The sequence below is a fragment of the Phaeodactylum tricornutum genome, chromosome 21 (assembly GCF_000150955.2).
Source record: "Phaeodactylum tricornutum CCAP 1055/1 chromosome 21, whole genome shotgun sequence".
Lineage (NCBI taxonomy): Eukaryota > Bacillariophyta > Bacillariophyceae > Surirellales > Neidiaceae > Phaeodactylum > Phaeodactylum tricornutum.
Genome location: NC_011689.1, coordinates 463,326 through 489,167, shown reverse-complemented (window position 1 = coordinate 489,167; position 25,842 = coordinate 463,326). Strand labels below are relative to the sequence as shown.

The 25,842-nt window shown below is 50.6% G+C and overlaps 12 protein-coding genes across 12 annotated transcripts; 6 read left to right on the top strand and 6 right to left on the bottom strand.

The window, feature by feature from the left end:
• Positions 1–31: 31 nt before the first annotated feature.
• Positions 32–1,183, bottom strand: PHATRDRAFT_42282 (predicted protein; the record flags this gene model as incomplete). The annotated part of the gene is made up of 1 exon (XM_002183848.1): positions 32–1,183. The coding sequence occupies one exon, from the start codon at positions 1,181–1,183 to the stop codon at positions 32–34; it is 1,152 nt and encodes a 383-aa protein (XP_002183884.1).
• Positions 1,184–2,594: 1,411 nt separating this feature from the next.
• Positions 2,595–4,312, top strand: PHATRDRAFT_49291 (predicted protein; the record flags this gene model as incomplete). Its single annotated transcript, XM_002183967.1, has 1 exon — positions 2,595–4,312. The coding sequence occupies exon 1, from the start codon at positions 2,717–2,719 to the stop codon at positions 4,310–4,312; it is 1,596 nt and encodes a 531-aa protein (XP_002184003.1). The 5' UTR covers positions 2,595–2,716.
• A 389-nt stretch (positions 4,313–4,701) lies between these two features.
• PHATRDRAFT_39969 (predicted protein) lies at positions 4,702–5,577 on the top strand (the record flags this gene model as incomplete). The annotated part of the gene is made up of 1 exon (XM_002183966.1): positions 4,702–5,577. One exon carries the CDS (start codon positions 4,702–4,704, stop codon positions 5,575–5,577), a length of 876 nt encoding a protein of 291 aa, XP_002184002.1.
• A 101-nt stretch (positions 5,578–5,678) lies between these two features.
• PHATRDRAFT_39968 (predicted protein) lies at positions 5,679–7,121 on the bottom strand (the record flags this gene model as incomplete). Its single annotated transcript, XM_002183847.1, has 2 exons — positions 5,679–6,743; positions 6,813–7,121. 2 exons carry the CDS (start codon positions 7,119–7,121, stop codon positions 5,679–5,681), a joined length of 1,374 nt encoding a protein of 457 aa, XP_002183883.1.
• Positions 7,122–9,775: 2,654 nt separating this feature from the next.
• Positions 9,776–10,789, top strand: SDH2 (succinate dehydrogenase iron sulfur protein; the record flags this gene model as incomplete). Its single annotated transcript, XM_002183965.1, has 2 exons — positions 9,776–9,814; positions 10,007–10,789. 2 exons carry the CDS (start codon positions 9,776–9,778, stop codon positions 10,787–10,789), a joined length of 822 nt encoding a protein of 273 aa, XP_002184001.1.
• A 619-nt stretch (positions 10,790–11,408) lies between these two features.
• On the top strand, positions 11,409–12,737 carry PHATRDRAFT_49288 (oxidoreductase; the record flags this gene model as incomplete). The annotated part of the gene is made up of 1 exon (XM_002183964.1): positions 11,409–12,737. Exon 1 carries the CDS (start codon positions 11,490–11,492, stop codon positions 12,735–12,737), a length of 1,248 nt encoding a protein of 415 aa, XP_002184000.1. The 5' UTR covers positions 11,409–11,489.
• A 17-nt stretch (positions 12,738–12,754) lies between these two features.
• On the bottom strand, positions 12,755–17,710 carry PHATRDRAFT_49287 (predicted protein). Its single transcript, XM_002183846.1, has 8 exons — positions 17,569–17,710; positions 16,706–17,416; positions 16,146–16,550; positions 15,333–15,967; positions 15,135–15,280; positions 14,693–14,945; positions 14,163–14,453; positions 12,755–13,801 (listed from the first exon to the last, which is right to left on the bottom strand). The coding sequence occupies exons 1-8, from the start codon at positions 17,635–17,637 to the stop codon at positions 12,808–12,810; spliced, it is 3,504 nt and encodes a 1,167-aa protein (XP_002183882.1). The 5' UTR covers positions 17,638–17,710; the 3' UTR covers positions 12,755–12,807.
• Positions 17,711–17,911: 201 nt separating this feature from the next.
• On the top strand, positions 17,912–19,266 carry PHATRDRAFT_49286 (predicted protein; the record flags this gene model as incomplete). The annotated part of the gene is made up of 3 exons (XM_002183963.1): positions 17,912–17,991; positions 18,034–18,142; positions 18,325–19,266. 3 exons carry the CDS (start codon positions 17,912–17,914, stop codon positions 19,045–19,047), a joined length of 912 nt encoding a protein of 303 aa, XP_002183999.1. The 3' UTR covers positions 19,048–19,266.
• A 163-nt stretch (positions 19,267–19,429) lies between these two features.
• PHATRDRAFT_15806 (pds-like3, phytoene desaturase-like protein) lies at positions 19,430–20,947 on the bottom strand (the record flags this gene model as incomplete). The annotated part of the gene is made up of 1 exon (XM_002183845.1): positions 19,430–20,947. A coding segment is annotated over one exon (1,518 nt), but the record flags the coding sequence as incomplete, so codon positions are not given.
• Positions 20,948–21,801: 854 nt separating this feature from the next.
• On the top strand, positions 21,802–22,506 carry PHATRDRAFT_39961 (predicted protein; the record flags this gene model as incomplete). Its single annotated transcript, XM_002183962.1, has 2 exons — positions 21,802–22,045; positions 22,133–22,506. The coding sequence occupies 2 exons, from the start codon at positions 21,802–21,804 to the stop codon at positions 22,504–22,506; spliced, it is 618 nt and encodes a 205-aa protein (XP_002183998.1).
• Positions 22,507–23,133: 627 nt separating this feature from the next.
• On the bottom strand, positions 23,134–23,840 carry PHATRDRAFT_49283 (predicted protein; the record flags this gene model as incomplete). Its single annotated transcript, XM_002183844.1, has 1 exon — positions 23,134–23,840. One exon carries the CDS (start codon positions 23,838–23,840, stop codon positions 23,226–23,228), a length of 615 nt encoding a protein of 204 aa, XP_002183880.1. The 3' UTR covers positions 23,134–23,225.
• Positions 23,841–24,235: 395 nt separating this feature from the next.
• Positions 24,236–25,219, bottom strand: PHATRDRAFT_49282 (predicted protein; the record flags this gene model as incomplete). Its single annotated transcript, XM_002183843.1, has 2 exons — positions 24,236–24,859; positions 25,069–25,219. The coding sequence occupies 2 exons, from the start codon at positions 25,217–25,219 to the stop codon at positions 24,399–24,401; spliced, it is 612 nt and encodes a 203-aa protein (XP_002183879.1). The 3' UTR covers positions 24,236–24,398.
• Between the last annotated feature and the right edge of the window lie 623 nt (positions 25,220–25,842).

Below are 25,842 nucleotides of genomic sequence, written 5' to 3'. Positions count from 1 at the left end.
AGTTCGTTTTTATACGTGTTTATGGTTTCCATTACATATTGTCTCGTAGAACCTTCACGACGCTCTTAAAGGCGAACCATTCGGGAATGTCGTCGCCCCCACGTAGCATTTGACGGAACTTGGTACCGGACAACTTCTTGGTGTGTAGGCCCTTTTCGTCGGCATAGTCGGCGGTGGTGTAGCCTTCTTCTTCCGTGTACACGAGGTTGAGACTGGGCACGGGTGTCACGCCGAGCTGTGCGGAATACTTCTCGGCGCATTCCTGGGCGTCGTAGGCTCCGTAAAAGTCGTCACCAGTGACGGAGCTCTTGCTCCCGGCCATGTCGCGTCCAATGATAAAGTGCGTGCAACCAAAGTTCTTGCGGATGATCATGTGCTGAATGGCTTCCCGGGGTCCGGCCATGTGCATCGAGTACGGCAGGTACTCCCACTGCACCCGGGGATTGGCGGTTTCTTCCTTGAGCACTTCGTAGGTCTTGTAACGGACTTCACCAGAAATGTCGTCGGCCTGTGTGGGCCCGCAGGTCGGGTGCACCAGCACGATACCGCCTTCGCTCACGAGGGCATCGTCGAGAGCGCGGGTGAAGAGTTCGTAGTGCGCGCGGTGGACGGGGTTGCGGCACTGAAAGGCCACCACGTCCTTGTCGTCGGGGAGTCCGGCCCTGACTTCCTGGGGCGTCTTGCACGGGAATTCGCGCACGGGTAGGTTGAGGCCGGTGACCTTGCCGCCCATGTAGTAACGACCACGCTCGGTGGCGACCATGAGTGTCCCGGGATGCTCGATCTGTGAGGTTCCGTAGCATTTGAGACATTCCAGGGGCTTGTCGGGCGTGAACTTGTCCGTGAGCTCGACGGTGGCAATGGCGCGGTCGCCCTGCTTGAGCAGAATGGTGGTGCCGGGTTGCAGATTTTCGTCGTCGGTATCAAAAACGACGGGCAGTCCGAAAACGGTACCGTCCGGCAGCGCCATATTCTCGACGACCGATTGGTACTCTTCTTCGTTCATGAATCCCGTCAAAGGAGAGAATCCGCCGTTCATGATGAGTTCGACGTCGCAGAGCTGACGGTCCGAGGCCTCTAGTTCGACGGTAGCCTTGGCGATGGCGGCGTTCTTTTCCTCGTCCGTCTTGCACATCAAGTCGACGAGCGTCTCGTCGGCTCCGTGGGGAACCTGCTTGGCCATGGCGAGCGCACTACTCGCAATGAAAAAATAAGAGGAAGAAGAGGTGGAAGTGATGGTGAACGGCAAATGGAAGAGAGTGAGAAGGGAGTAAAAGGGGAACGTAGACGAGCAATTGCCTGGTAAGCGCCTACGCAAACGCATACAGACAGGCATGCATACATACACACAAGCGTAGAGGCATGCAACCATACACAAGCACATCCTCCCGACGTTGTTGTCGACACGTACCTAGCGGTGGAAAGATACGCTACGCCGTTGGTCGTCGACTGTGCGACCGAGGCGACGGCGTGAGGACTAGGGGGAACCAGGGACGTAAACGCCGAAGCCGTCGCAAGGAAAGACGCAAGTGCCAGAGTAAATTTCATGGGAGACAAGGTGGGTGATGCGCAAACAGCAAAAACGATCCAAACGCAGTCGATGAGGGACAACAAACAACTGTGAGGACAAACAAGGGTTTGTTTTTGATCTAACAGTGAGAGTCGTTGTCGTTGTCTGTCGTACTCTTGGTCTTCCGAGATGATGCCAATCGATGGTTCTTACTGTTAACGCGGGGGATGTGTGTGTCTGTGGTTGGATGGTGCGGTGCGTACACGAACACGTACTCACACTCGCACTCGTCTGTGCGGGTCCTTTCTTCGACACTTGAGCGTTCTGAAATGAGGATACGGATTAGGTATTTTATGTGTATTTTTGAGACTTCGAGAGGTCTATTATATCGTATCCACGATGAAGAGTGGAATTGAAAGATGCGTGGCGTGCTTGGACTGTTCCGACGTACGGGTGCAGACTACGGAAACGCGACTCGACTCGACAATCCCGGTATAGCAGTTCTTCTAATAGGCGTCTATACTTTGCGTTATTAGTTTGGCTACCGATCGGAAGGAATACCAGTCGCCTCTTGCCAATGGGAATGTCGTCCCACATAAAAGACAGAGTATAGTACTATCAGTTACTTATTGTGTCAATCGATCCCCTGGGACACCTTTATTTCCGCTTTCCGTTCCCAACGAGTTCCCATCCTTGGCCGGTATGTGTTTGTGTACGTACCGTACCCACTTATTCGCTATCAACCAACTCAATGGAGATAAATATAGCACAGTGCGTGCTCGCTCGCGTAGTTGCATTCGATACCAGAAACCGGGCGTCTGGGTATGCCGTACTCATTGGCAAGGGAGGTAAGTAGTTATGGAGTATCGGGGGACGGCTTCCGGTCCGTTGAGGAAGGTGAGCCACACACCGAAGTAACAGCTCCCCCTCCCTTCCCGGTGTGCGGGGTTGCAATAGCGAGCGTGAACGACCATGGGCACGGATCGAAACCTCTTCTATACCTGGACCTGCACACACACACACACACACACACTCCCTCTCCCTCAAAAACAAACCCCTCCTGCTCATCTAGCGTAAACGATCCTGAGCGACAGCGACAGCTTAAACGAGAACAGCAGTTGTGGTAGTAGTGCACGCGGACGACAGTATGCTCCACTGAATCCAATCCGAGACGAACGTGCAGTACTTTTCAAACTCGAAAGAATCATGAGACGGCCTCTGCGGCTCTGGTACAAGGAACCTCCGCCGCCTTCACACGATCCTCCATCCCCTCAACTACATCATCACCACCATTCACGATTTTATCATCCACACTGGGGATTTCTCCTCATCTTATCGGGAGTTGCCTTGCAAATGTGGGTTTCCGTTACGCAATTATCGGCCTTGGAGGTACCCGAAAACAACCTCGACGTGCCCTTGCTCCCAGCCTTTCGGAGCACCCGCGAAGATTCGTCACGAAAGACGCCGGCGTCCACCAGTGCGTGGAGGCTCTACGTCGGTCGTGTACGGTACGGCGTGCCCGTGTCCGCCGCCTCCTACACGTGGGAAGCGCAACCCCCGCGAGTCGTTCGTTTGGCTCACGACGGATCCTACCAACATCCGATTCCCTCCTCCCGGAATCGCGTGGCCCGACGGAATGTGGCGGAACTAGGGAATGCTTCCTGTACCTACTGTCAATACGAGTCGGATCAACATCTATGGGACTTTGAAAAACCCTTTTACGAGGACTGTACCCCCATGGCGAAATGGCAAACCATCTTTTATCCAACCTGCAATGTCTTGCACGAAATTACCATGATGCACTCGGAGGAAGACTACGATCCAAAAGGACACGACTTGGCCGACGAGAGTATCGATGAAATTGAGGATAACGACGATGACACCGTCCCTTCCATCGAAGAAACCACCTTGCTGAGTATGCAGGGCAGTTGGCGGAGTGTTTGGAAGTACCAGGATGCGGTCAACGATACGGCCGTACTCAAAGTGCTGAAACACAGTCGAGAATTCGATCACGAATCTTTCGCCTACCACATTACCGATGCCATAGTCATGGAGCGCTTGACCTCGTCCCCACACATTATCAACGCTTACGGATTCTGTGGACAATCTGTCTTAACTGAATTCGCTTCGGGCTCGGCGCGCAAGCTCATTAAGGACCCCAAATTTAACAGCAAGGAACGGCTGAAAATGGGAAGAGATTTGGCTCGGGCCTTGACAGCAATGCATTCAATCGACTTTCCCAACAGCACCAACCCCACGCTGGCTCACAATGACATTAACATTGCGAATGCCGTTGAAGTGGATGGTCGCATCAAGCTTAACGACTTTAATCTGGCCGTCTTGATGCGATGGAATGATACACAACCGTGTGGCTATCCGGTACGGTTCGATCGACCCATGTGGGAATCACCGGAAGACGTCCGCAACCTCACCTACGTAGATCCGGCACTCGGGGACGTCTACAGTCTCGGCAATCTACTCTTTAGCGTATTGACAACCCGACAACCGTGGCTACATCTGGAACCGAACGGCCCCTACAACAAAACAGAGGTTGCACAAATGAAAACGCAAGGCATCATGCCAGCTATTCCCGATAAATATTTAGAATCGCGCAAGATGGCGCATCACGCGTTGTATTTCGCCATCCAAGCCGCCTACCGAGATGATCCGGCCGAGCGGCTCAGTTCCCACGAACTGGCGGAAGCTTTGGGGATCGCTCTAAATTGGGGTCGGGATGGAAGACGCACCTCCCGCACCGACCTTGCCATGCTGTTTGTCAAGCCGAGACCCGACATGTACTAACATTACTACGTAACCCAATTTATACAGACATCACTCACAAAACGTTGTATTGTAAGCATTGTGAAATTGCTGTTTATTGGGGGTTAGATGAGCTTGCTGGGAGACAATTTCTGCGACTCCGGATTATAGTAGGGTCGGGTTGGAAGGCTTTTTGGATACGGTTTCACGAGAGTCGATTCATTTCCGGAATGTGTTCTATCCTGATCTTTTCGCTTCTAGCTAAAAACCGAAAACAGTGCACGTCCGTCAACATGGTTGGCATCGAGGGGTTCGACTTGCTTGTGACCATATTCTCACATTTCCATTTCCGTTGCCCAAAATCAAGGCAACAACCAGTCGCACATCACCTACAAGTGATAAACACAACCAAAAGCAAGCAAGCAAGAAGAATGACGATGATTTCGAAGAACTTGAACAACACGACGACAGAAACCAATCTAGAGAAGCAGACAGAGCAACTTCGTCGAAGCGATGGAGAGTTGCTGGCAGAAACCGAGATACAAGAATGGCATCCTGCCGTCAAACTAGCAGCCCGAAAATCACAGCAGGGCCAGCAGTATCCTTATATCTTTGTGCCCCTTGAAATGGGAGGTAGCGGACGCACGCATACAGTCTCGGAAGGATCACGCAGGCTTTTGCAAGAGGAAATTTCTTTCCAGGACCTTCAAAACATGACAGAACTGTTTTACAAAAAGGCCTTTGCAGACCCAACACTGGACCAATTCATCCGCTCTCATAACGATCCCCATGGCTCTCGCTTTGCAAAATGGATCCATCAAAAGCTCAGCGGCTCAACCGTGTGGGACCAAGACCGCCGAACTCGAAATCTGGAACCAGTCGAAGTTGCAGGAGGATACAATCATGTTGTGCATGACAGAAGCTCGGCTCACGTAGCTGCTTGGTACTCAAAAAAGCGCCCCAGCAATGAAGTCGGTCGACACTTTAAGCTGGATGAGGCACGGGTGTGGATGAGACTACACTTCTGGGCCATGCGCGAGTCGGGCATTGCCGAGAAGAGTCCCAGCTTTGCAGACTACTACTTCCGATTCATTGCTCATTTTGTAAAAGTTTACGAGGCAATGGCACCTGTATATGCGCGTGATAGCCTGCGTTGGTCAGCTAATCAAAGGAATATTCAAACATATTTGGACAATGGTAGAGTAATGAAGGACGTCCTGGGTCTAAGCCTGGAAGAGGCACAATTGCAGATTCCCGAAGAGGAAAGAAACGATTTTGACTGGCCGTATAACGCGTCACCGCATTAAAGCAGTGATTGCAGCTCGTCAAAGGCATGGACCGTGACAACACATCAAAAGTAAATGTAATCTATATAAAACATGTATGAAATTTACAACTTGCAGATATTTTACCGTTGTTCATCAAGGACTTGCGGGAGCGTTCTTAGCATCAGCGCCCCTCCCGAGCCGAACAGAAAGGCCAACATCACCCAGGCAGTTGACCACCCATAAATTCCAAGACCTCCAACAATTTGGCTTGTAACAGCCCATATGGGAGCTGACAAGAAGAAACCCATGCCGTCCAGAAACGAAAGACATACCGCTTTGTCTTCACCAAACATCTTAGACGTCATAGGCGGGATCTGGTAAAATTGAAAGGAGAGCGACGACGCCATGACTCCTGTTAGCAATGCGACCAACCCCGCAATAACATACTTGGAGGGGAACAAGACAGTAGCTACCTTCTGATTCGCCAGCAAAGCCAAAGCCAGGCAAGATAACGTCGCCTTGGCGTAGTTCTTCCGTAACAATCTTGTCTTGGACTGCGTATCCTTCAGGCTGTAAAACATTTTCCCCTTACCCAGACCATGAACAAAACCGAGGGTCACGCTAGCCGTAAGACCCCCGCACAGATGGCGAGGAAGAGAAGTAGACTCTAAAAAGAATGACCCCAACACGCGATCGCTGGTGCGAGCCAAGAAGGTGGTTGCGTGTGCCAATCCCACCAACCAAAATATTCTGCTTCCCAAAACATTGCCTAGAGACCGCACAACTCCTCTAATGTTAAACCGTTTGATCGACGATGGAGTAATTCCTCCGGCCTGGAGTGGCATTTCGGTAACCAAAGAGCGGACGAGGATTGCTCCGACCACAGCCACTACCGCTCCAACTCGAGCAACAATACTCCAGGATGATACATACTGGAGCAATACTATTCCTCCTATTTTGGAGAAAAGAACTCCGAACGTGCTGGCCAAACTCAGAACAGTAACCCCAGCTGCAAATTCGGCAGGACTGGTGTCGTAGTGATTTGCCAAAATGAGGGAGCATGCTGTCCATTGAATTGAAGCGCAAAAGTCCAGACCAGCAAGAATCCATCCAAATATGGGGCCTGTCTTGTTAAAAGACAACCACAAATGGAAGCCTGCCATGGCTGTAAGGTACAGCGAAGCCGACACTCGGCCGCCCAATGCCTAACACACAAACCCGTTGATGAACTTGCCGAAACCCCCGCCCAAGGTAGAAACGGATGCAGTTGATACCACAAATGCGGCAGTTGCGAGCGAAGAGCCAGCCAGAGAAGTCTGCTCGGCAGCAATCAAAGGCATGAGAATGACTGGTAGTGTTACCGATACGGCATTGCAAAAGTACGTTGCAAAAAGTGCTTTGTTGAGAGCTGTAATCCTAGTCTTTTTCATCAGTACCTCGGACGATTCTGGCAAGTGTAAAGCAGCAGCATCGGATGCGACCATACTAGCGTCGTCGGCATTCATTGATGACGCAGAAAATTCTCCGTTCGCCACGTAATCATCCGTGGTCGAAGGCGGTAGAGGATGCTCCGGCTCGGTCATGGATGAATGCGTCGGATTAGCCTGCAGGATCGATAGTGATACACCTCCATTTATTTTCTGAGGATGAAGGGGGTTATTGGATGATGCTTTCGGGTCTCGTGACCAATGGCGTAGTGCACTGAACTCTTGATGAGGTTGTTGGTGGGCACTGTCTCGGCCCTGCTTGCGACCCTCCAATGTGCCTCTTCCACGCGTTGACGATGGAGCAGAAAGGAGAGCCCTGCAACGGCCAAAGGACAAAATTTCATTCGTTCTCGAAGTAGGAAATCTGCAAACAAGCGAGGTCTTGTGAGTAACAGAAAACTGCGCGAATTTCTATCGAACGAAGGAGACAGTCCTATTGTCTTACCCCTTGTCCTAGAAATAGATTGCTGCTTCTCCGCGTAGATCAGAAGAAGCCAGGGAAAAGGGACTGCTGCATTCTTTCAATGGAGAAAAGCTGCCGTGAGTCCTAAAATAAAGCTTCTGATCGTGGCAATGTTGTCTCACATTTTTACACAAATGGTTGTTCTCATGTTGCTGTTTACAGTTGACTGTAAAAAGTGAAGTGTTCGCGAGCTCACGTGGTCCACTTTTCCGCACAAACAAAAATGAATCGAGACCTACGCTGATTGGCGAATCCACAGTCGCGATTATTATTTTTGCACAAGGACAAATCTGAAGATCTATTAAAACAGAGCGTTTTGGCAACTCAACTATCTGCATGTACGCTTCGACGATACTTCAAAATGGTCAATCCAAGATACGTTGGACTACACAACTATCCACTGCTAGAATAAAGAGATGTCTAACCAAGAGTTACATACTCAAGAATGTGTAAAGGTTCGGCACAGCTCCAAATGGTTCTTTCCGATTTACTTGGCCTCGTCTTTATACAGGCATTCCATGAGTGACTTGGTCAGTTCCTCACGGTTCAGGTTCTTTCCGATGAAGACAAATTTATTCACTCGAGTCTCACCCGCCTTCCATGGTTCCTTGGCAGGTCCGAAATTGATTTGCTCATGCACACCCTGAAAAACAAACTTGGTATCGCCCTGACCATGAAAGGACAGCAACCCCTTGCTGCGAAAGATGTCGGCAGCACGCTCGCGCAACAAGTCCATCATGAAAACGTTGAACCATTGGGCGTGTAAGTCCCCTTCAAATTTGATACCAACCGAGCTGACCATTTCGAGATTGTGCTTGGCATTTTCTTGCGTTTCAAAAAAGTCGGCGTCGACACTCAAGATGGACTCCATACTAAAAGACTGCAAGCCGAGAATCTTGTCCAGTGGGGCGCGGCTGCGCTCTGTTTCGATGATTGTCGCAAACTTGTTGATGACCCCGAGACGATCCTTCAACGCCTTCTTTTCTTCCGGTGTCACGAGATCAATCTTGTTAAGCAGAATCTTATCCGCAAATGCCACCTGTTGCATTGCTTCGTTAGCTGAGTCGTCCGGCTTCTTGTCGTCCAAATGGAGTTCCAAATGCTTGCAATCGGCCAAACACACGATGCTATCGATAAAGTAGTTTTCCGACAATTTCGAGTTTGTTAGATCGTGTAAACAATTGGAGCGGGGTCGGCGAGACCAGTTGTTTCCAACAAAATGGCGTCAAAATCCTTTCGGCGCTTGGTCAACTGACCAAGCGTGCGCACCAAATCCCCTCGAACGGAACAGCAGACGCAACCATTGTCCATGGTAATTAAATCTTCCGCCGCTTCCATCGATTCCGCAACTGCGACAAAAAGAAAACGCACGCGAATAGACCAACAAGTAATGCAGCGAACACATTCATGAGCGAACTTCACACTTGAATTGCACGCCCTACATGCCTTAACGGATCTACGTACCGAGACCATCATCAATAGAGACTGCACCAAACTCGTTTTCCAAAACGCAAATTTTCCAATCGTTCTGCTCCTTGAGAATATAATTGACGAATGTCGTCTTGCCTGCCCCCAAAAAGCCCGTGATCACAGTAATAGGAGTCAAATCCTTTGTCTCTTCTGTCATGGTGATAAGTAAGTGAAAAGAGCGAGAACGATACGATCACTGTGAATCTGCAGAAGAGAGTCTACTCTTGCTGTATCGCTTGTTGGCAGGCGGCCACAAGACGGTACCCTCCGGTTGCGTGTGAGAGAGTGTTGGGATGAAGAACGTCACGTTATATTGTTGAACGCGGTCGAGCACAATCGAAGCGCAACTGTCGTAGGCCTTTTTTACCAACTCGGGTAATCCTCTTCGAAACTCAACATTGACTAGGTATGAAGACGTCGTAGGCCTCTCCTCCATGCGTGAGTTCTTTCCACGTGGACTGGTAATCGTCCAATGACGTGGCAAACTGGAATCACTTGGGATACAAACTAGGACATCCGAGTGACGGAACTTAAGTTGTCTCCGGGTCTTTTTGAGAAGCAGACAGCCTTCGCATTTCTCTTCGCCCAATCGGAGCACCGTATTAGCAGCGTCCCTCAATCGATGACTCAATCACTGGGGAATATAGATGTTGCTTCTACTTCCCAACGTGAAAGAGTGCAAAACCCAAGATCGACGAAGTCAGCTGCATCAGCTCTCTGTGAGTTCCATCGGTAGAGAAGGAAAACCGAAGTGATACTGCTCTGGCACAACAACGAAAAGCATTCGTTTGATATGTTTAGTTGTACAGTCACTATCATGTTATCTAGTTCTTCCACCCGCACCACCAAGACGCTGGTACGTTTTTGTGCACCTAGAGATGCATGATGAGTTCCGGTAAACACTGGAAACGAGGCCGTAGAAGCGATGAGAAGACGGCACATTTAGAAGTGCCGATTGCCGTGCTGTTCGTCCTCGAGTGGCAGCCGTGAGCTTCGTCAATCGCTTACGCATGTCTATGCACTTCTTAACTCACTTGTTTTTCTCTAGTTCTCGCGCTTCGCGGCTCGTTCCTTCGCGACCGCGGACCTGAAAGCCAACGCCATTCCCAAACAGGCCCCGCGCATCAAGTATTTCAAGGTGTACCGCTGGGATCCGGAGCAGTCCCAAAAACCCTACCTCTCAACGTATCCGGTCGATTTGGCAAACTGTGGTCCCATGGTGCTGGACGCTTTGATTAAAATCAAGAATGAACAAGATCCGACGCTGACTTTTCGGCGATCGTGTCGCGAAGGAATTTGCGGATCGTGCGCCATGAACATTGACGGCGTCAACACGCTCGCCTGTCTATCCTACATTGATCAAAAGGACACTTCGAGTGCGACCAAGATTTATCCATTGCCGCACATGTATGTCATCAAGGACTTGGTTCCGGACATGGGTAATTTTTACGAACAGTACCGTTCCATTGAACCCTGGCTGCAACCGGAAAAGGGCAAGGAACCGGGCCAGGCCGAGTACTTGCAAACCCGCGAAGATCGTGCCAAGCTCGACGGAATGTATGAGTGCATCCTGTGCGCATGCTGCTCGACGGCATGCCCCTCTTACTGGTGGAATGCCGATAAATATCTCGGACCGGCCGTGTTGCTGCAAGCCTACCGGTGGATTGAGGATTCGCGTGACGGTTCCACCAAGAAGCGTCTGGAGGAACTCGACGATGCGTTTAAGCTCTACCGCTGTCACACAATCATGAACTGTACTAAAGTATGTCCTAAGCACTTGAATCCGGGCAAGGCGATCGCGCAGATAAAGAAACGGTTGGCGGATCACTAGGAACCATGTTTAAAAGAGATTTTATCCAAGAAGCAAACGTTCAGTTGTATAAAGTAATTTATTGTTAGTTTTTCGTTAAGGCAATAGCCTGCAAGGAAGACGTGAACGAGACACGATCGTGAAATATGCTGTCATGTACACCAAACGCGGTAGACGTTTGGTACCCGTCTTTCCCGCATCTCGCTATTCGACTTCTTGTGTGGATGTTCATGCCATGCATAATAGCGATGCTTCCATACCTTCCCGCTGATAGTATGCTATCGAATCGTTATTGGTGCTTTTCGTTCACTTCCTTGTCTTCCTGTGTAGGAACATTGGAAATGATTGCTTGAGAAATGAGATGGGTTCCGGGAAAAAAGCAGGTTCATATGCAGCGCCACGTCTTCGTAGAGTGTAGGCTTTACAGTTAACTATCCCCGGCTTTCATTTATGGTGGGTTTGGTAGGATGGGAGGGAGGGAAACACCTTCAATTTTGCAGAGCATAGCTGATCGTGAAAGAGCATAAATGTAAAATTCTAATTGGCGAAGATCCTGTCTCGGAGACTTCTAACAAATTTCGATCGAATGAAAGATCAGCGAGAAACGCTTCAACTTGTTTACATTTTCTCGAAACATTTCCAAAAGAGCAAAAGCAATCTCAACCTCCTTTATCGAAATGAAAGAGGTCAGCTAAATAACTACGGCCACGGATGCACAAGAATGAATTATAGGGCATGGTCTTGTTTTGCCGTAGCGGCAGTTTTAATTCCGGCCAAAGCGTTTCTATTTCCCCGGCTTCGGCCTTCAAATCTAGTCACGATGGTGAACGTACAAAAGGTCAAATTCACCACTGCGGTGGCCGCGGCGGACTTCGACCGACAAGGTCAGCTTTTGTCGGATGAAGCCTACAATACAATTTTGGAAGGTCGCATTGCGGTAGTTCCCAATTTTTTGCCGTCTCGGTTCATTCAAGAGCTCCGAGCGGATGCCCAAAATCTGCACGGCGACGGACACTTTACTACTGACGCTCTCGCTTCGTACGGATCGAACGGCAACTTTGATCCCTCGAAAGATCGGGCTGTTCTAAAACTACAACAATGGAAGGACGTAAATTTGGGTAATATCCGTGTCCGGGCCGATTTTGGTGCCACCATGGCACGTTTGCGGCAGGATCTTTCGGAGAACTTGAGACGGCCGGACTTGGCACAACCCGACTCGGCCGCCGTCGCGAAGTACGGGAACGGCAGTACGGAAATTTCGTACACACGTTTCGGACCGGGTGCGTTCTTAAAACGACACGTAGATGAGCACCACGAAGAGCTCAAAGCGGCGGCGGGATGGAGCAAGCCGACCCGGCGTAGCATCAGTTGGCTGATCTATCTCAACGAGGAATGGGACGGCGACAAGGACGGCGGCCAGCTACGCTGTTTTGAACGTCGGACTCGCATGGCGCGCGGAACAACGGTAGGTTCCCGTCAAGGGGACCTACAAATTGGCTGGCTACGAGCGACGACATCGGATCCGGTGGAACGACCGGTTTTTTTGGACGCCCGACGGAACAATCCGGACGGTAACGTGGCCATGTACGTGGACGCTGTCAATGGGGGACAGCAGTACATCAGCAAACTTTTTCATTCCCATCCAATTTTATACATGAGCGGTGGCGAATATTTAACGCAAAAGCTTTTGATGCAGAGTCCGGAAGTCGCTGTTCGCTTCCATTTTATCGAGCCACCCAAATCGAAAATTAGCGATTGGCTGGCGCAAAGCCCCGGCTTTGACGAACAGGTCTTGGACGTCGATCCAAAGGCGGGCACGTTGGTACTGTTCGATAGCGTAGCCTTGCCGCACGAAGTGTTGGCGACCCGCCGTCGCGATCGGTGGGCCACGAGCGGTTGGATGCACGAAGACCAACAAACGGTGTATGGTGCGTCAGAAGATGCACTTCCTCGAGCCGCACTCACGTAACTATGTTAAACAAGTTTCCCTATTTTGAACCTTTTTCTAACTATTTATTTGGGGGCCGTGTTTACTGGCTTTACTTGAGCTGCTCTTGGAGCTTGGGCGTCAAGAACTCGGCAACACGGAGCGTTTCCACGGCCACACCAATGGTGGCGACCCCTTCGGCTTCTTCTCCGGTGACGGTATGGTGTGCGACACGCTCCTTGACGGTAATGTAGTCCGGGTCCTGTGTGAAGAAGTAGGGCATGGCGGTGGGGTACTTGGTTTGCAGTTCCTGGACCATGGCCCTGTCTTCTTCATCGGGCATGTAATACCGGAAGACTTCACTGCCGTCCTTATCGGTGACGGTGGCGAACGAATCGGTACCTCCGCAACGATCGGCCTGGACACTGACTTCGTTGCCGTTCTTGGTCTTGATGGTGAACTTGATCTTGTCAAAATCGGTGTAGTCCTTCCCGCTGGGACCGGGTAGCGTTTGCATGGAGGAGAATTCCTTATCGGCCGTGACTTCGGCAATGTTTTCGACCGAGACGTCGTAGAAGGATACCAATAGGGCGAGTTCGTGAATGGCCATGTTCTTCAACATGCCTTCGGCGTTGCGTTCGAAGCACTCACCGAGTGATTCCGGGGTGTTCTCGTAGGCATTGTTGGAGACAAAGGTAACGTGCGATCCGGGATGTTTCGCGGCGAATTCGCGTGTTTTCCGCACGTACTTGCAAACGTTCTTGTTGTAGCCCATGAGGACTTCCACGTTGGCGTCTTCGGCTTCCTTCTGCATCTGTTGAAGCTCGGTCACGGTCGGGGCTCCGGGTTTTTCCAGATACACGCAGGTGGCTCCCTTGGCAATCGATTCGGTCAAGAGTCGCGGATTGTCGGCCGTCCGTCCGCTAATGAGAGCGAGTCGCGGGGCTTGCGGAGGCGGGAGGTCGTCGAGGGAAACGGCAAACTTGACGCCGTGCTTTTGTTCGGCGTCGTCCGCCCATTCCTGGAACTCCTTCCCGGCATCGGAATCGCCACCGGCACCCATGAACCAGGGCTCGACGACGTAATCGAGCGACGCTGACGGACATCTGAGAAAAGCACACACGGGTGGCAAAAGGCAAACAAGGAACAATCATTCGTGAGTTATGGGTGATACGGCCAAGTCGGAACGACGTCTCGTTCGGGGCATACGACTCCGACTGACAAGGGAGAAGAAAGGAGTTTGTTGACTGTTGTCGGACCTTGACGGAAGGTCAGCTGGTCGAACGTTCGAGATGAGTCGAAAGTCGTACGCAACACTGCCGTTCGCATTCGGCTACGCCAGACTCGCGACGTTGCTCGATTCGCTGTTTTCGAACCGTTCGCGTGCCATACACACAAACACATATATATGTATATATACGCACATATACGCACACATACGCAGTCGTTCGCGGCAACGACACTTACTTCTTTTCCAACATTTGGACGGCATGGTACCAACCCATCCCACGATTGGGTGCTCCACACCCGACGAGGACGACTTCGGCTTGTCCTTCCTTCGCCGCGCACAAGGGAGACGTCGTGGAAACTGCTCGGGTGGAGGAGCCTTGGAAGGCAATCCGGCGGGCTACGAAAGCGGTAGAACGGGATAGAGACAGCATGGTGTAGACGGCGACGGTTGTGGGGACTCCGCGCACGCGTGTGGAAAACTTCATTCCGGAGTAGTGTAGTACTGTCTTGTTTGTAGTAGTAGTAGTACTAGTAGTAGTAGTACTGTGTGGGGTGTGTGTGTGTATGTGTTTGTTTGTGTGTTTGTACACAGACTCGTAGGTTCGTGCCGGTACAAGATTCCGCTTCAAGAGTCGGGACGACGCGAGGCGAAAATCTACAAGATCTGGACTCGATTTACGTTTTGTGAACCAAATGGCCGACGGAACCAACCCGTGGCCGGAGTGTCTTTCTTGTGGTAGGAAACTAACGTACGAGGTTTTCAGTACTCAAGTTGCGTAGCCAAAAAGGGTTCGGAAGACTCTCGCCGGTTCGGATCTTGGCGAACTGCCGCGTCTTTCTCGACGGTGAAACCGAAGTCCGGCACTTTGGTGGTCTCGGTGACAGAGTGTGTCGGTGAAAGTGTGTCGGGTGCCAGTTTAATCCACTCCCCCAAATGGAGGCTTCCGGCAAAGATGTGTTTGTACACTCCCGAGCTACTGGAGGTGTCTACGTGTATTTTCCCAACGATAGAAGCATCCCCTGTCGGAGGAAATAGAAAAATGTCTCTCTAGCGTAATCGGAGGGTACATCCTACCAATTGTTTGCGTTGGTTTGTTACGTGGGAGCATAGTCCAACGGGAGGTTGGGTTGTTGGCAACACATGATCGCACGAGAGCAAACGTTTCATACTGTTCTTGTTGCCTTGCTAGAAGAAGAAGACCTTCGTACATTCGTCGATGCCCCCACAGTACACTCCGACCGTGTCATGCTCGGCTATCAACGACTCGACCCGAATCCTCTTCACTGTCATTGCCTGCCAGCCCAGCCCAGCCCCATCATCTCGCATGCCAACAACATTTCCACTTAGATGGGTTCTGGGACGCACTCGGTCGTCAGCACACAATACTTCTTAACTGTAGCCGTTACTTTAATTCGTCCATATCGAGTGTTCGACGGAGATTGAATTTGGGTCTGGATTGAATTTGGTACAACCCTTCCATGGGCATTTTCACACTCGCTTGCCAGGGACCGTCTTCCCAGTACACGTTAACGTACGCGTTTGGTTTGTAGGTGCCCGTCACGGCTCCACGACCCACCGCCTGCCGGTATTCCAGTTCAAAATCACCATTCGCTGCGACGGACGGAGCCAAGTACTGACCCGGTCCCACCTTCTGGGCGACGGTTATTTTCTGCCGTTGCGCGTCGATCAGCAACGCCGTATCCCGGAGAGCCAGATTCACCTGCACGTTGCCTCGCTTCGATCGCAGATTGTAGCTGGGCGTCACGGTAAGGTCCGTGCCGGCCACACCCGTTATCTTCTGCGACACCTTGATGCTATCCAGCCCAATGGTGATATCGTCCGTGTCGGCCGTCCCGCGTACTTGAATCGACGTCGTCGGTGATTTGGCCTGCAGGTTGACAGCCAACGCCGTCAGGTCGGCCGAATCGGCGTCGGCGCGGGCCGACAAAGCCCAGCCGGAAACGTTCCGCTTGACTTTGGCCCAGAAACTGTAAGGAATTGCGGAAAGCTCGGTATCCTGGACCTGCAAATACGCTCCGCCCTGTAACGCGTGAACCAAACAAGACGTTGACGGTGAGTGCCGTGCACGACTTTTTCGCCAAAATGTGAATGAATACATTGACCACAATTTACAGCCTTGCATTGACTGTGCTTGCACACCCCTCCTACTCATGCAATTGCATTCCACTCTAACTTGCCTCCCAGTCGTAGTCTCCCACTTTTCCGGTGGAATGCCATTGCAGCGTCGGTTCCAATGCACCGAGGGCCCCACTACCACCCTTCCGAAACGCATCACTATTGATGCCGACTCCGAGGACGGGGGCTACCCCTGCCGCCCATGCCTGACCAATCCAACCGCACCAGCACACCAGCACTAAAGTTCTCATGGTGAATGGATCGTTCTTCCAAGAAACACCACGCGGGGTACGGTATTCCGATGAAAGCCTGCCTGGATGCTCCTGGAATATCCGATCCGACGGATACGGTTCGCGGATCTTGGATGTTCTTCGTGTGTCGACAAACAATGGCCGCGTGGTGTCCATGGTTGCGTGGATATCATGCGCATGCCGTAAAGGCCTGGTAGACGGCTGATGCCCAGACGGTGGGCTAAACAGCGGCTTTAACTATCCCCAAGATTGTGCACGGACAAACATATCTACAAAAGGCAGGTACATCAAAAGGACAGTTCTTTACACAATATTCTATATACTATAGTGAATAGAAGGGTGCTCGGTGGGAATGTAGAGTTGTAAAATGGTCTGACTGATTAGAAACTAACGTCGCGCTTGATGCTGACGTTAGCCCCGTTGATGTTGGTACCGTCAATGGGCATGTTGACGTTCGCCGTCCAGGCCGCATCACGCCATTCGACATTTAGGTTGTCGTTGGGCATGAGAGTCGCCGTCAAGCTGCTGTCGTCGGATAAACGACGTTCCCATTCGACCGAAATATCCCCCTGGTTGTTGATGGTCGGGGCGATGCGGTTGTCGCCGTCCACTTGTTGTGAGATCGTGACTTCCTGATTGTCGGCGGAAGCGGTGAGCTTGACGTTGGTGTTGTCGTTGCTGTAGTTGATGACGACGTCGCGGTCGTTCTCTTCGAGGTTCATACGGGGTGTGACCGTAACACGAGCGCCATTGGCGTCGAATCCCTTGGTAATTTCGGCCGAACGCACGCTAAAGGCACCGCCGGCACTGGCGGTGAGGCGTGCCGCGACGTCGACATCCGCATTGTTGGCGTCAATCTGGAGGTCGGCACTGCTCATGTCTTGGGCGTCGATTTCGGCACGGGCGGAGACGCCCCATCCGGAAATATCCCCCGTGGCCATGCCCCAGATGGAACGGGGCAGGCTCGCCAAATCGGAAGTCGGACGAGCCGAGGCGGCGACACCGTAGGAGATATCTAGGTCTCCGGCTTTTTGGGAGTGCTCCCATGAGAGGGTAGGGTCTAGTCCGTCGAGGCCGGCAAAGCTTCCGTCACGGACCGAGATCTATACCGAAAACGAGAAAGGAACAAGAGGTAGGGCGAACGTCAGTTAGCGATTCGCTCGAAACCAGAGAGAGCACTGCCGCATACACGGGACGCTCGTTCCGAATCAGAAAAGGCGATCAATTCGAGAGATCCATTGGTAACGTAACTCACCGACAGTTGGGGCTTTCCAGCGAGAGCTGTGCCAAAGACGGCAGCGAGAATAACGGCAGAGAACTTCATTTTGGTATTTTTGATCTGCAAATAATTTTGAATACTGATCCGAAAGACGAAAAAGTGACCAAAGATTCGTTGATCCTCGATTTGTGCTGATACCCTAGCATAAATCCGTTTTCGGTGCTCCTCTTTTGCGGATTCGGGACTCACGTCAGAGTTCCGGGTGCGAAGGTGTCAGGGGTCTGACACCATTCGTGTTTCAAAATTGGTTTTCACTCACGTGTCTTAGTCAATAGTCCACTTTGTGTCAGAAGCTAAGTATACGCGAACAAATTATGTCATGGTCGTTGAAAAGGGTATCTTTGGATTGCGAAGCGAGCCCACTTTTTCGGTTGGACCAGCTCCCTTGACACCGTTGGTGTCAAACAAAGTAGAGCCTTGAACCTCTCTCACATTCTAAAGATTCGCCTACTTTGACCAACCAGCGCTTTCCATTGCTATCATGAAGATTTCTGCCGTTGCTCTCCTCGCCATCCTCGGTTACGCCTCTGCTGGTGCTCCGCAACTATCGGTAAGTTCCTCGGACGAAACCCAACGCATTTCAGCAACAATAAGGACAACAACAAGGCACTCGACAGCGAGTATCCGATACCGTGTCGGCCAAACAATGCGTAGCAGTCGAGCTCACCCTACATTCTCTCCATCCATCTTCCTTACATGTACTTTGTTGCATCCTGCGTTCCTCTTTGGTAGATATCGGTACGTGACGGAAACTTTGCCGGTCTCGACGGTCTCGAACCGACGGTTGCTTGGGAGAACTCTCAACAAGCCGGAGACCTCGACGTCTCGTACGGAATCAAGGCTTCGGCTCAGCCCACTACCGACCTCGCGTCGCTTCCTCGTTCCATCTGGGGCAAGGCTTCGACGGATGTTTCCGGATGGGGCGTCTCCGCTCGTGCCGAAGTCGATGGGCAGGACTTTACCAACGCCAACGTTGAGCTGGACGCAAACAATGCGGGCGCCGACTTGAACATCCATTTGGTTGCCAATGCCGGCAGTGCCTTTAGCGTGCGTTCGGCCGAAGTTACCAAGGGATTCGACGCCAATGGCGCTCGTGTTACGGTCACACCTCGCCTGAACCTCGAAGACAACGACCGCGACGTTGTCATCAACTACAACAACGACAAGACCAACGTCAAGCTCACCGCTTCCGCCGACAACCAGGAAGTCACGATCTCGCAACAAGTGGACGGCGACAACCGCATCGCCCCGACCCTCAAGAGCAATGGTGATATTTCGGTCGAATGGGAACGGCGTTTATCTGACGACAGCAGCTTGACGGCGACTCTCATGCCCAACGACAACCTAAATGTCGAATGGCGTGATGCGGCCTGGACTGCGAACGTCAACATGCCCATTGACGGTACCAACATCAACGGGGCTAACGTCAGCATCAAGCGCGACGTTAGTTTCTAAGAGCATACTCCTGGTCTGCTATTCGGACGTTTCAAGATTCCTCGTGTCGCTAGTCTTTCAAATCATTAACAACAACCATCATAGTTTCCACTTCAACCGCAGCTACAGTCTGCCTTGCATCGGTCACTGTAGGGCCGTTTCCCCGCACTCTTTCATTCCATGTAATTACCAAAAATAAAGTATGTCAATCTTGATGAGATTAAAACAAGTTCTATGCGCATATGTGTTAGCATTGTGAATGTTCGCCTCTATATGGTGGGCGCTGGCTAATGTCGTGTTCTACGTTTTGCATTCTGCCCTACTTCCAAAAGAAATCGACCAAAGACGGTCCTTTCCACGGATTTCCGCCTCCCAAGATTGTCTGGAACAAAGTGGCAGCTGTCTTGCCTAGCGCAACGTGCGGTTCATCCGAAGCCACTGGAAGGATTTTAGTGAGAGGGTTGTTTGTGTTGCCGCCAGTGATATCACGACGCAAGAGATTCGCTACTTGCAGACCAGTCACGTAGGCCTTTTCTTGGGACCAGGACCCATGCTGGGTACGGACTATGTCACCGGCAAAGTAACAGTCACGCAAGGATTGGCTCGTCAACTGGGGCATATCGCGGTAGGAACCAGGATAGTACCAGTTGACACCGTTCGGGAGACGTACTACGGCGGCGTCAACGACAGTCGCTTGCTTGGCGGTCGGACCGAGAAGGGTATCCACGTCCTTCTTGACTTTTTCCACAATGGCAGAGTCGTCCATAACTAAAAGCGGGGACGCGTGGTAATAGTCTACCTCCAACACAGATCCGGGTGCTCCCATCACGGTGGGATTGTCGCTGCCGTGCAACGCTCGAATATCGAACATGGTCATGCCCACGTTCTCATCAAATCCCCAACAGGCGTTGGCGGAGTAAGGAACGGTAACATTTCGGTCGAGAAAGACCCGGGTTGCCAAGACACTGGTTCCGCGCAAGTTGGCGAAGCGACGGAACTCGTCAAATTGTGACAGCTCGGGGCAAAACTTGGCAAATGCTTGAAGTGCCTCGGCGCCGACACCGAAAACAACCGCATCTGCTGCCAACTCAACACTGCCCCCATTGGCTGTTTGACATTGGACACCCACAATTTTGGTTTGCGATTCGTTCAGTGTAAAGCCTGAAACTCGCGTTTCTGTTCGCAAATGTACCCCTCGACCTTGCATAACTTCTACCCAAGGCGTAAATACTTGGTCCCCAATGTTCCCGCGGCACCATTGCACGTCAAAAGCGTTCTGCGACTGCAGTACAAAGAAGTAGGCCATCCCCAGGGCGGCTGCCGCACTGCATTCGGACCCCGGGGCGAACAAGCCCGTCAAAATCATGGGTTCAAAAGCTTCGTTGTACATTTTTTTCGAAACGCCCAAACGCATACACAAATCCCGAAACGAAACGTTGTCGTACCGTTGCCAGGCTTGTGGAGAATTGTCGAATTCGGAAAACGCGAGGACGAGGGGTAAGGCCGTGGCACGTTCCAGAGGACTGAGTTGTAGAAACTTTGTGTACGCCGCTTGCGCTAGTCCAGTCGGTAAGGCCGGGAACTGTTCCCGGTATACGGGCCAGACGGCTTCGAGGCCGCGGGGGGAGTACTGCCCCTGCGGGGCGTAGTCGGTCAGGGCGGTGTCGCGTATGCCTAGTTCGTCAAACAAAGAATAGATATTATGGTAATTGTTCCAGAAGCCGTGCTGTCCAGCTTCGGCCGGGCGCTGGCCCGAAATGGTGGTGTAGCCATCCCGCACGACGCCACCGACCTTGGGAGCGGCTTCGACGACGGTAACGTCGTAGCGATCGTCCTTGGATAAGGCATGTGCGGTGGATAGGCCACCCCAGCCTGCACCGATGACGACAACTTTCGTTCTTTGGGGAACGTTCTGGTCCTCCTCCCGTACGTTGGAGGAATCCTCTATTGCGCTCTTGGAGGTACTCGAAAGGCAGAGTCGATACGACGAGCCAGAGGAACCATGACAACGGCGTGATATCCTCCTTATACCACGATCATCCGGCAGGAATGTTCTGGTTTTCGTGTTGGGATGGACCGGAGAAAAGGCTTTTGCTGGGCAAATCTGCAGAGACACAACGATAGCGGCATATCCTGAGAGAAACCCGAACATCGTCGAATACAACGACGAGGACCAGACCACCATGGTGAGGGGTGCAGGGAAACACGTCACGATTCAGAAATTGTGAGACACATTGTTCCCAAATCCCGGATTGTCAATCCTGGGAACCCGAGACGTCGTCGTATGAGATAATTGGGTAAATTATTGTACCATATGTTATACCAATTGTCGTAGAAGACAAGAATTAGTCCACGTCACTGATCTGGTCGCAGTCTCTCGTCACGACATAAGAATCACTCATAGTCACACACGCAGCAGGCGAAAAGTCAGCAGCGGTAGGCGTGGTGGTGGTTGGGATCTCACGGCACGACAAACACCGCACAGTACTTCTAGCGGGAACGCACGGTGCAAATCCCATCATCGTCAGACCCACCTCCCTCTCATTTCGCAGCGTTTCCTTCCCCTCCACATCTTGTCGACTACAGGCTGTGCTGGCAAAACCTGACACGCGTGAAAGCTTTGCACTGCCTGCAGACATCTCCGCTTTATCCGAAACATTGTTTTACCTCTAGCAACAACTACCTAGTATCCACTGCACCGTCCTTTTGCGAAATCCTTACAGCGACAATCTATTCCGAATATATATATATATACAGAGAAGTCTAGTTTGCATGATGAACCAGCTCTTATCTGTTTCGCTCCTCGTGACTTCGGTCAGTGGATTCGCCTTTGTGCATACAACCGCCGGGACTGCGACAACGGCGCTGCATATGGGACTCTTTGACGGAGTAAAGGATGCCTTTTCGGCGCCCGCTCTGGAACGAACCTCCATTGACAGCGAACGGGAAACACCAATTGATCGATGGATGGGCTGGTCCGTAGTTTCCGAGAATCAGCAACAACCAGAAAGTGCCGTCCGTAAGTAACGAAGACCCGTGTTCTGCGTTTGCGGTCAACCTTGCCGTTCCTCACGAACCCCATTGTTCCGCGTTTGTGAAACAACAGCTGCCAACTTTGTCGACGCCATGGACGACACCAACTACGTGGCGGTAGCACTGTCCAAACCGATGGGAATTGTGTTTGAAGAGAACGATGCCGATTTCGGAGGAATTTTCGTGCAGAGTCTCAAAGAAGGCGGTGTCGCCTCGGAGAACGGCCTTTTGCAGGAAGGCGATCAACTCGTGGCCGTCAACAAGGTCAAAGTGGCCGGCATGGTCTTTGACGATGCCTTGGGAGCCATTGTGGAGGCACCCGGTGACACCACCAAGTTAGTGTTCTTCCGAGGCAGCGCCAAGCAATTTTATGGACCAACCGGTGCGAACAAGGAGTGGGTGGACGAGTTTGTCTCCAAGGGTGGAGTAGAAGTGTCGAAAAAATAAAGAGGCGGTTTGATGAAACCCATTACTTTCGAATTCTTTCGCGGCGCTAAATGGCACATCCGGAAATACACGGTACACAAGTAAAAGTACAAATATTTCTGTGTTTTGTTGTGTGTTACTTGGGAACAGTAGTGCCATTTCTGTGCTGACTTTTCATTGCTGCGTTCTCGTTTGGAGAACATCGAAAGTTTAGAATTTACATTGAAGAGGGGCATTCACCATACACGCAAAGAAGAGCTCCCGCAGTATTTCTTAAAGTAATTACACTTGTTACTAGAACAAACAAGTGGTTGTTGTATTAAAAGTATACTATGCCTAGATCAATCGTTGGCATGTTAGTGCCCTACAAGATGTTCTTTTCTAATTGGTGATTGTCAACCAGAAGTGGGAAAAGAGCTCCTGCAGTATTTCTTAGAGTAGGTATCCTTTACATGTTACTAGAACCAACAAATGCCTTCCATAGTTGCACAGACAAATGAAAGTAGCGACGGATGACCTACGCACCGTCTGCGGCATCTGGTGACATGCCAAAGTGTCTCATGTGCTTCACACAAATCTAACAAAAACAAACGGATCTATCACAGATTTTCGTTTCCCTATCGAGACAAGACCAGACAATTGCTATTTGTTGAATACTGACAGTAGGCTATACATTACGTTAGTGTCTGCTCCAGCCAAACCTGACCTTTGGTTTATTTCGTTTTGGAAATGTGAACCTATCATCGAATCAACCAACCAAGCTGGGCAAAAGGAGGCATGGTGTCATCCTTTTTGCTCTCCTCTACCTCCGCCATTCGATGAGGCATTTCCTTCAGCTTTTCGTGCAAGGGCTTCTCAAGAAAAGCTTCCTGGTCCTTTTCCGCTGGAGTCTTTGTGGCGTCGAAGATGGATTCGCGTACATCATGAATTTTTTCTTTCGATGCATGCGCCGCGTCCGTGAATACGTTAAAGTCCTCCTCTCGCTTTGTTTCATCAGTGTGCTGTTGAGCTCTCTCTGTACCTTCGTCTAGCCGTTCATTAAACTTCTCTTTGAAGTCGGTGGCTATGTTGTCGATCTTTTTGCCGAGAGTGGAACCAGCATCTTCGGCACTGTTCGGGAAATTATCCTTGATTTTTTCCGTAACAGGCCGTTCCGCATCTCGTTGTTCTTGTGTTTTGACCTTCTCGTGAATGTAGTCACGGGCATGGTCCAAGAGACTCCCATTGTCTTCAGTATTTGTTCGGCCGGAGATCGTCATGTTTTTTTTATCCACTTGTACGTTCTTTATTATGAAATGATAACAACTTGCACTAGGCGAAGTCTTGTCGATCATCCAGTCCCACCAAGGATCCATTACATTCTAGAGGCCTCTGGAAACAGGATGATATTCTTCGAAAATCCTTTCCTTTGCAAACTGAAATTATTGGATAAGCAAAGAGCAGGAGGCACTTAATTTTCAAAGTGATGTGACATTGACAGAGACAAAGCTGTACAAAGTGGACTACACGATTATGTCAACGACTTAGTATCAGCGTATGATTTGACGGTGATGTGCATTTGGCAGACAAAAAATCTCACTCGGAAGCAACGACGTCCGTTTCCCGGTCATAGCTAATTCCTTTCGAAGCAATAACGTAAGTAATCCCGAGTCTAGAGCTTTGCAAAATGTTCAGCGATGTGTTTTCCGCTAGTTCTATGCTTTGTATGGCCTTATTTGTGGTAGCTACTTTGTTGGTCCTTGGCAAGGATGATCCTTTGGATCTTTCTTATTGGAATGTCAGTGCTTCTTCCAAAGCTTAGACTTCTTCAACCTGTTCACTTAGAAGAGATCTGTTTCCCTCGCTACCTTATAGACCTTTACTGCTTTGCGTTGTCAACGTACTCGGCAGTACTTTGATCAAAATCATTTGTTTTATTCTCTCTCCACAACCTTGTTTGATCTAGATGCTACCGAATCATCTCCATTTCGAGTCTGGTTGCGCGCTTCCAGAGTGTTTTTAACGTTCTCAGCCTTTTCTCGGGCAAACTCAGTTGCCGCCGCGAAAATACGAGTTGAATCTTCGCTATTCCCGACAGCGTTTTCTGAATGAGTGGCTTTGGCTTCTCCTTTGCTCGGTTTAGATTCCTCATTTACACTTCGGTTATCGGCTGCGGTATTTTCAGTCGCATTCCAGTTCTCTTCAAGCCGTTCCTTCGCTTGATCTAGCCTAGTTTCCGCTGCCTCTTTTACCGCTAAAAAATTCTCGTTCATTGAAATTTGTCGGGTCGCTGCTTTTCCCTTTTCCTCCTCACGCGTATCCGTCGTGGCTTCATTCGGCAATTTCAGGCTTTCGCCAACTTTCTTTTCCGCATTGTCGAGACGCTTCAGGCGACCTGTTTCACACTTTGGAATTCGTCCGCTGTGCGAGTTCGCATGTTCTCAAACGCTTCTGTAACGCGTTCTTTCGCATCTTCGAGATTATCTTCCGCCTTTTCCTTCAGCTCCTTCAACCGAATCTCTTCTGCTTCATCTCTTTTGACCTGTTGATCTTTCTCTTCTGAAGTGGTTACTTCATGAATGTAGTCACGCGCTTGTTCGACACCTGACATGGCAGCGTTGACGGCTCCGCTAAGGACATCATCAAGGCGAGTATTTTGCTCCTTCTTTTCGCCTTCATCCAGGCGAGGCTCTGAGCTTGGTTCAACATTATCAATTATCGGATGGTCGGCTTTATTCGTACTGTCGTAAACCATTTTGCATTTATTTCTTGTCTGATTTGTATTTGCTAATTCGCATCGTGTTTGTGACGTGATAAGCAGCGTCCCGATGTGCCCGGGGTTTGATTCTGCAAGAGTTCGAGCATCGTCCAGAATCTACTACCGGTACCGTATAGAAAACGTACATCTGACCGTCTGCGTTGATTGTCACTTTTTGGAAGACGAAAGAAATCTGTCCTATTTCTATTAGTTCATGCCATGCAACCACAGATAGTCAGTCCCCCGGCGCTCATTGTCAGTGAATGGGATATATATATGCTATCGATTTTGATTGACCGTGACAGTGAGATGAAGTCGTTTCTCGTGGTAAAGCAATTACGCGCCAAGCGATTGCGTCATATGATGGCTGACTAGATCGGATGACGTGAATGGATTTGGGAGGGCAGGGTTCACTTGCTCACAGTCAGATACAATGAGTGCCAATCAGAATATTCTCAGAACTTTTGGTAGACACAACCTCCCATACCCTTTCAAGAAGAAGACTGTAGACGGGGACGTCAACCCATTCAAATTGGGTCATACTCTTTATGACTTCGCGGAAGGACAAAGAAATTATCGTGCTGTATTTTTTTGCTTCATGCATCGTGTTTCCACGCTTT

Excerpts from the sequence above, each read along its gene's own strand:
- PHATRDRAFT_49287 (XM_002183846.1), bottom strand. The coding sequence starts at position 17,637 with ATGAAGTTCTCTGCCGTTATTCTCGCTGCCGTCTTTGGCACAGCTCTC. Across the intron at positions 17,417-17,568 it reads CTGGAAAGCCCCAACTGTCG|ATCTCGGTCCGTGACGGAAG; the intron begins GTGAGTTACGTT and ends TTTTCGGTATAG. Across the intron at positions 16,551-16,705 it reads ACGTCAGCATCAAGCGCGAC|TTAAAGCCGCTGTTTAGCCC; the intron begins GTTAGTTTCTAA and ends TCTTGGGGATAG.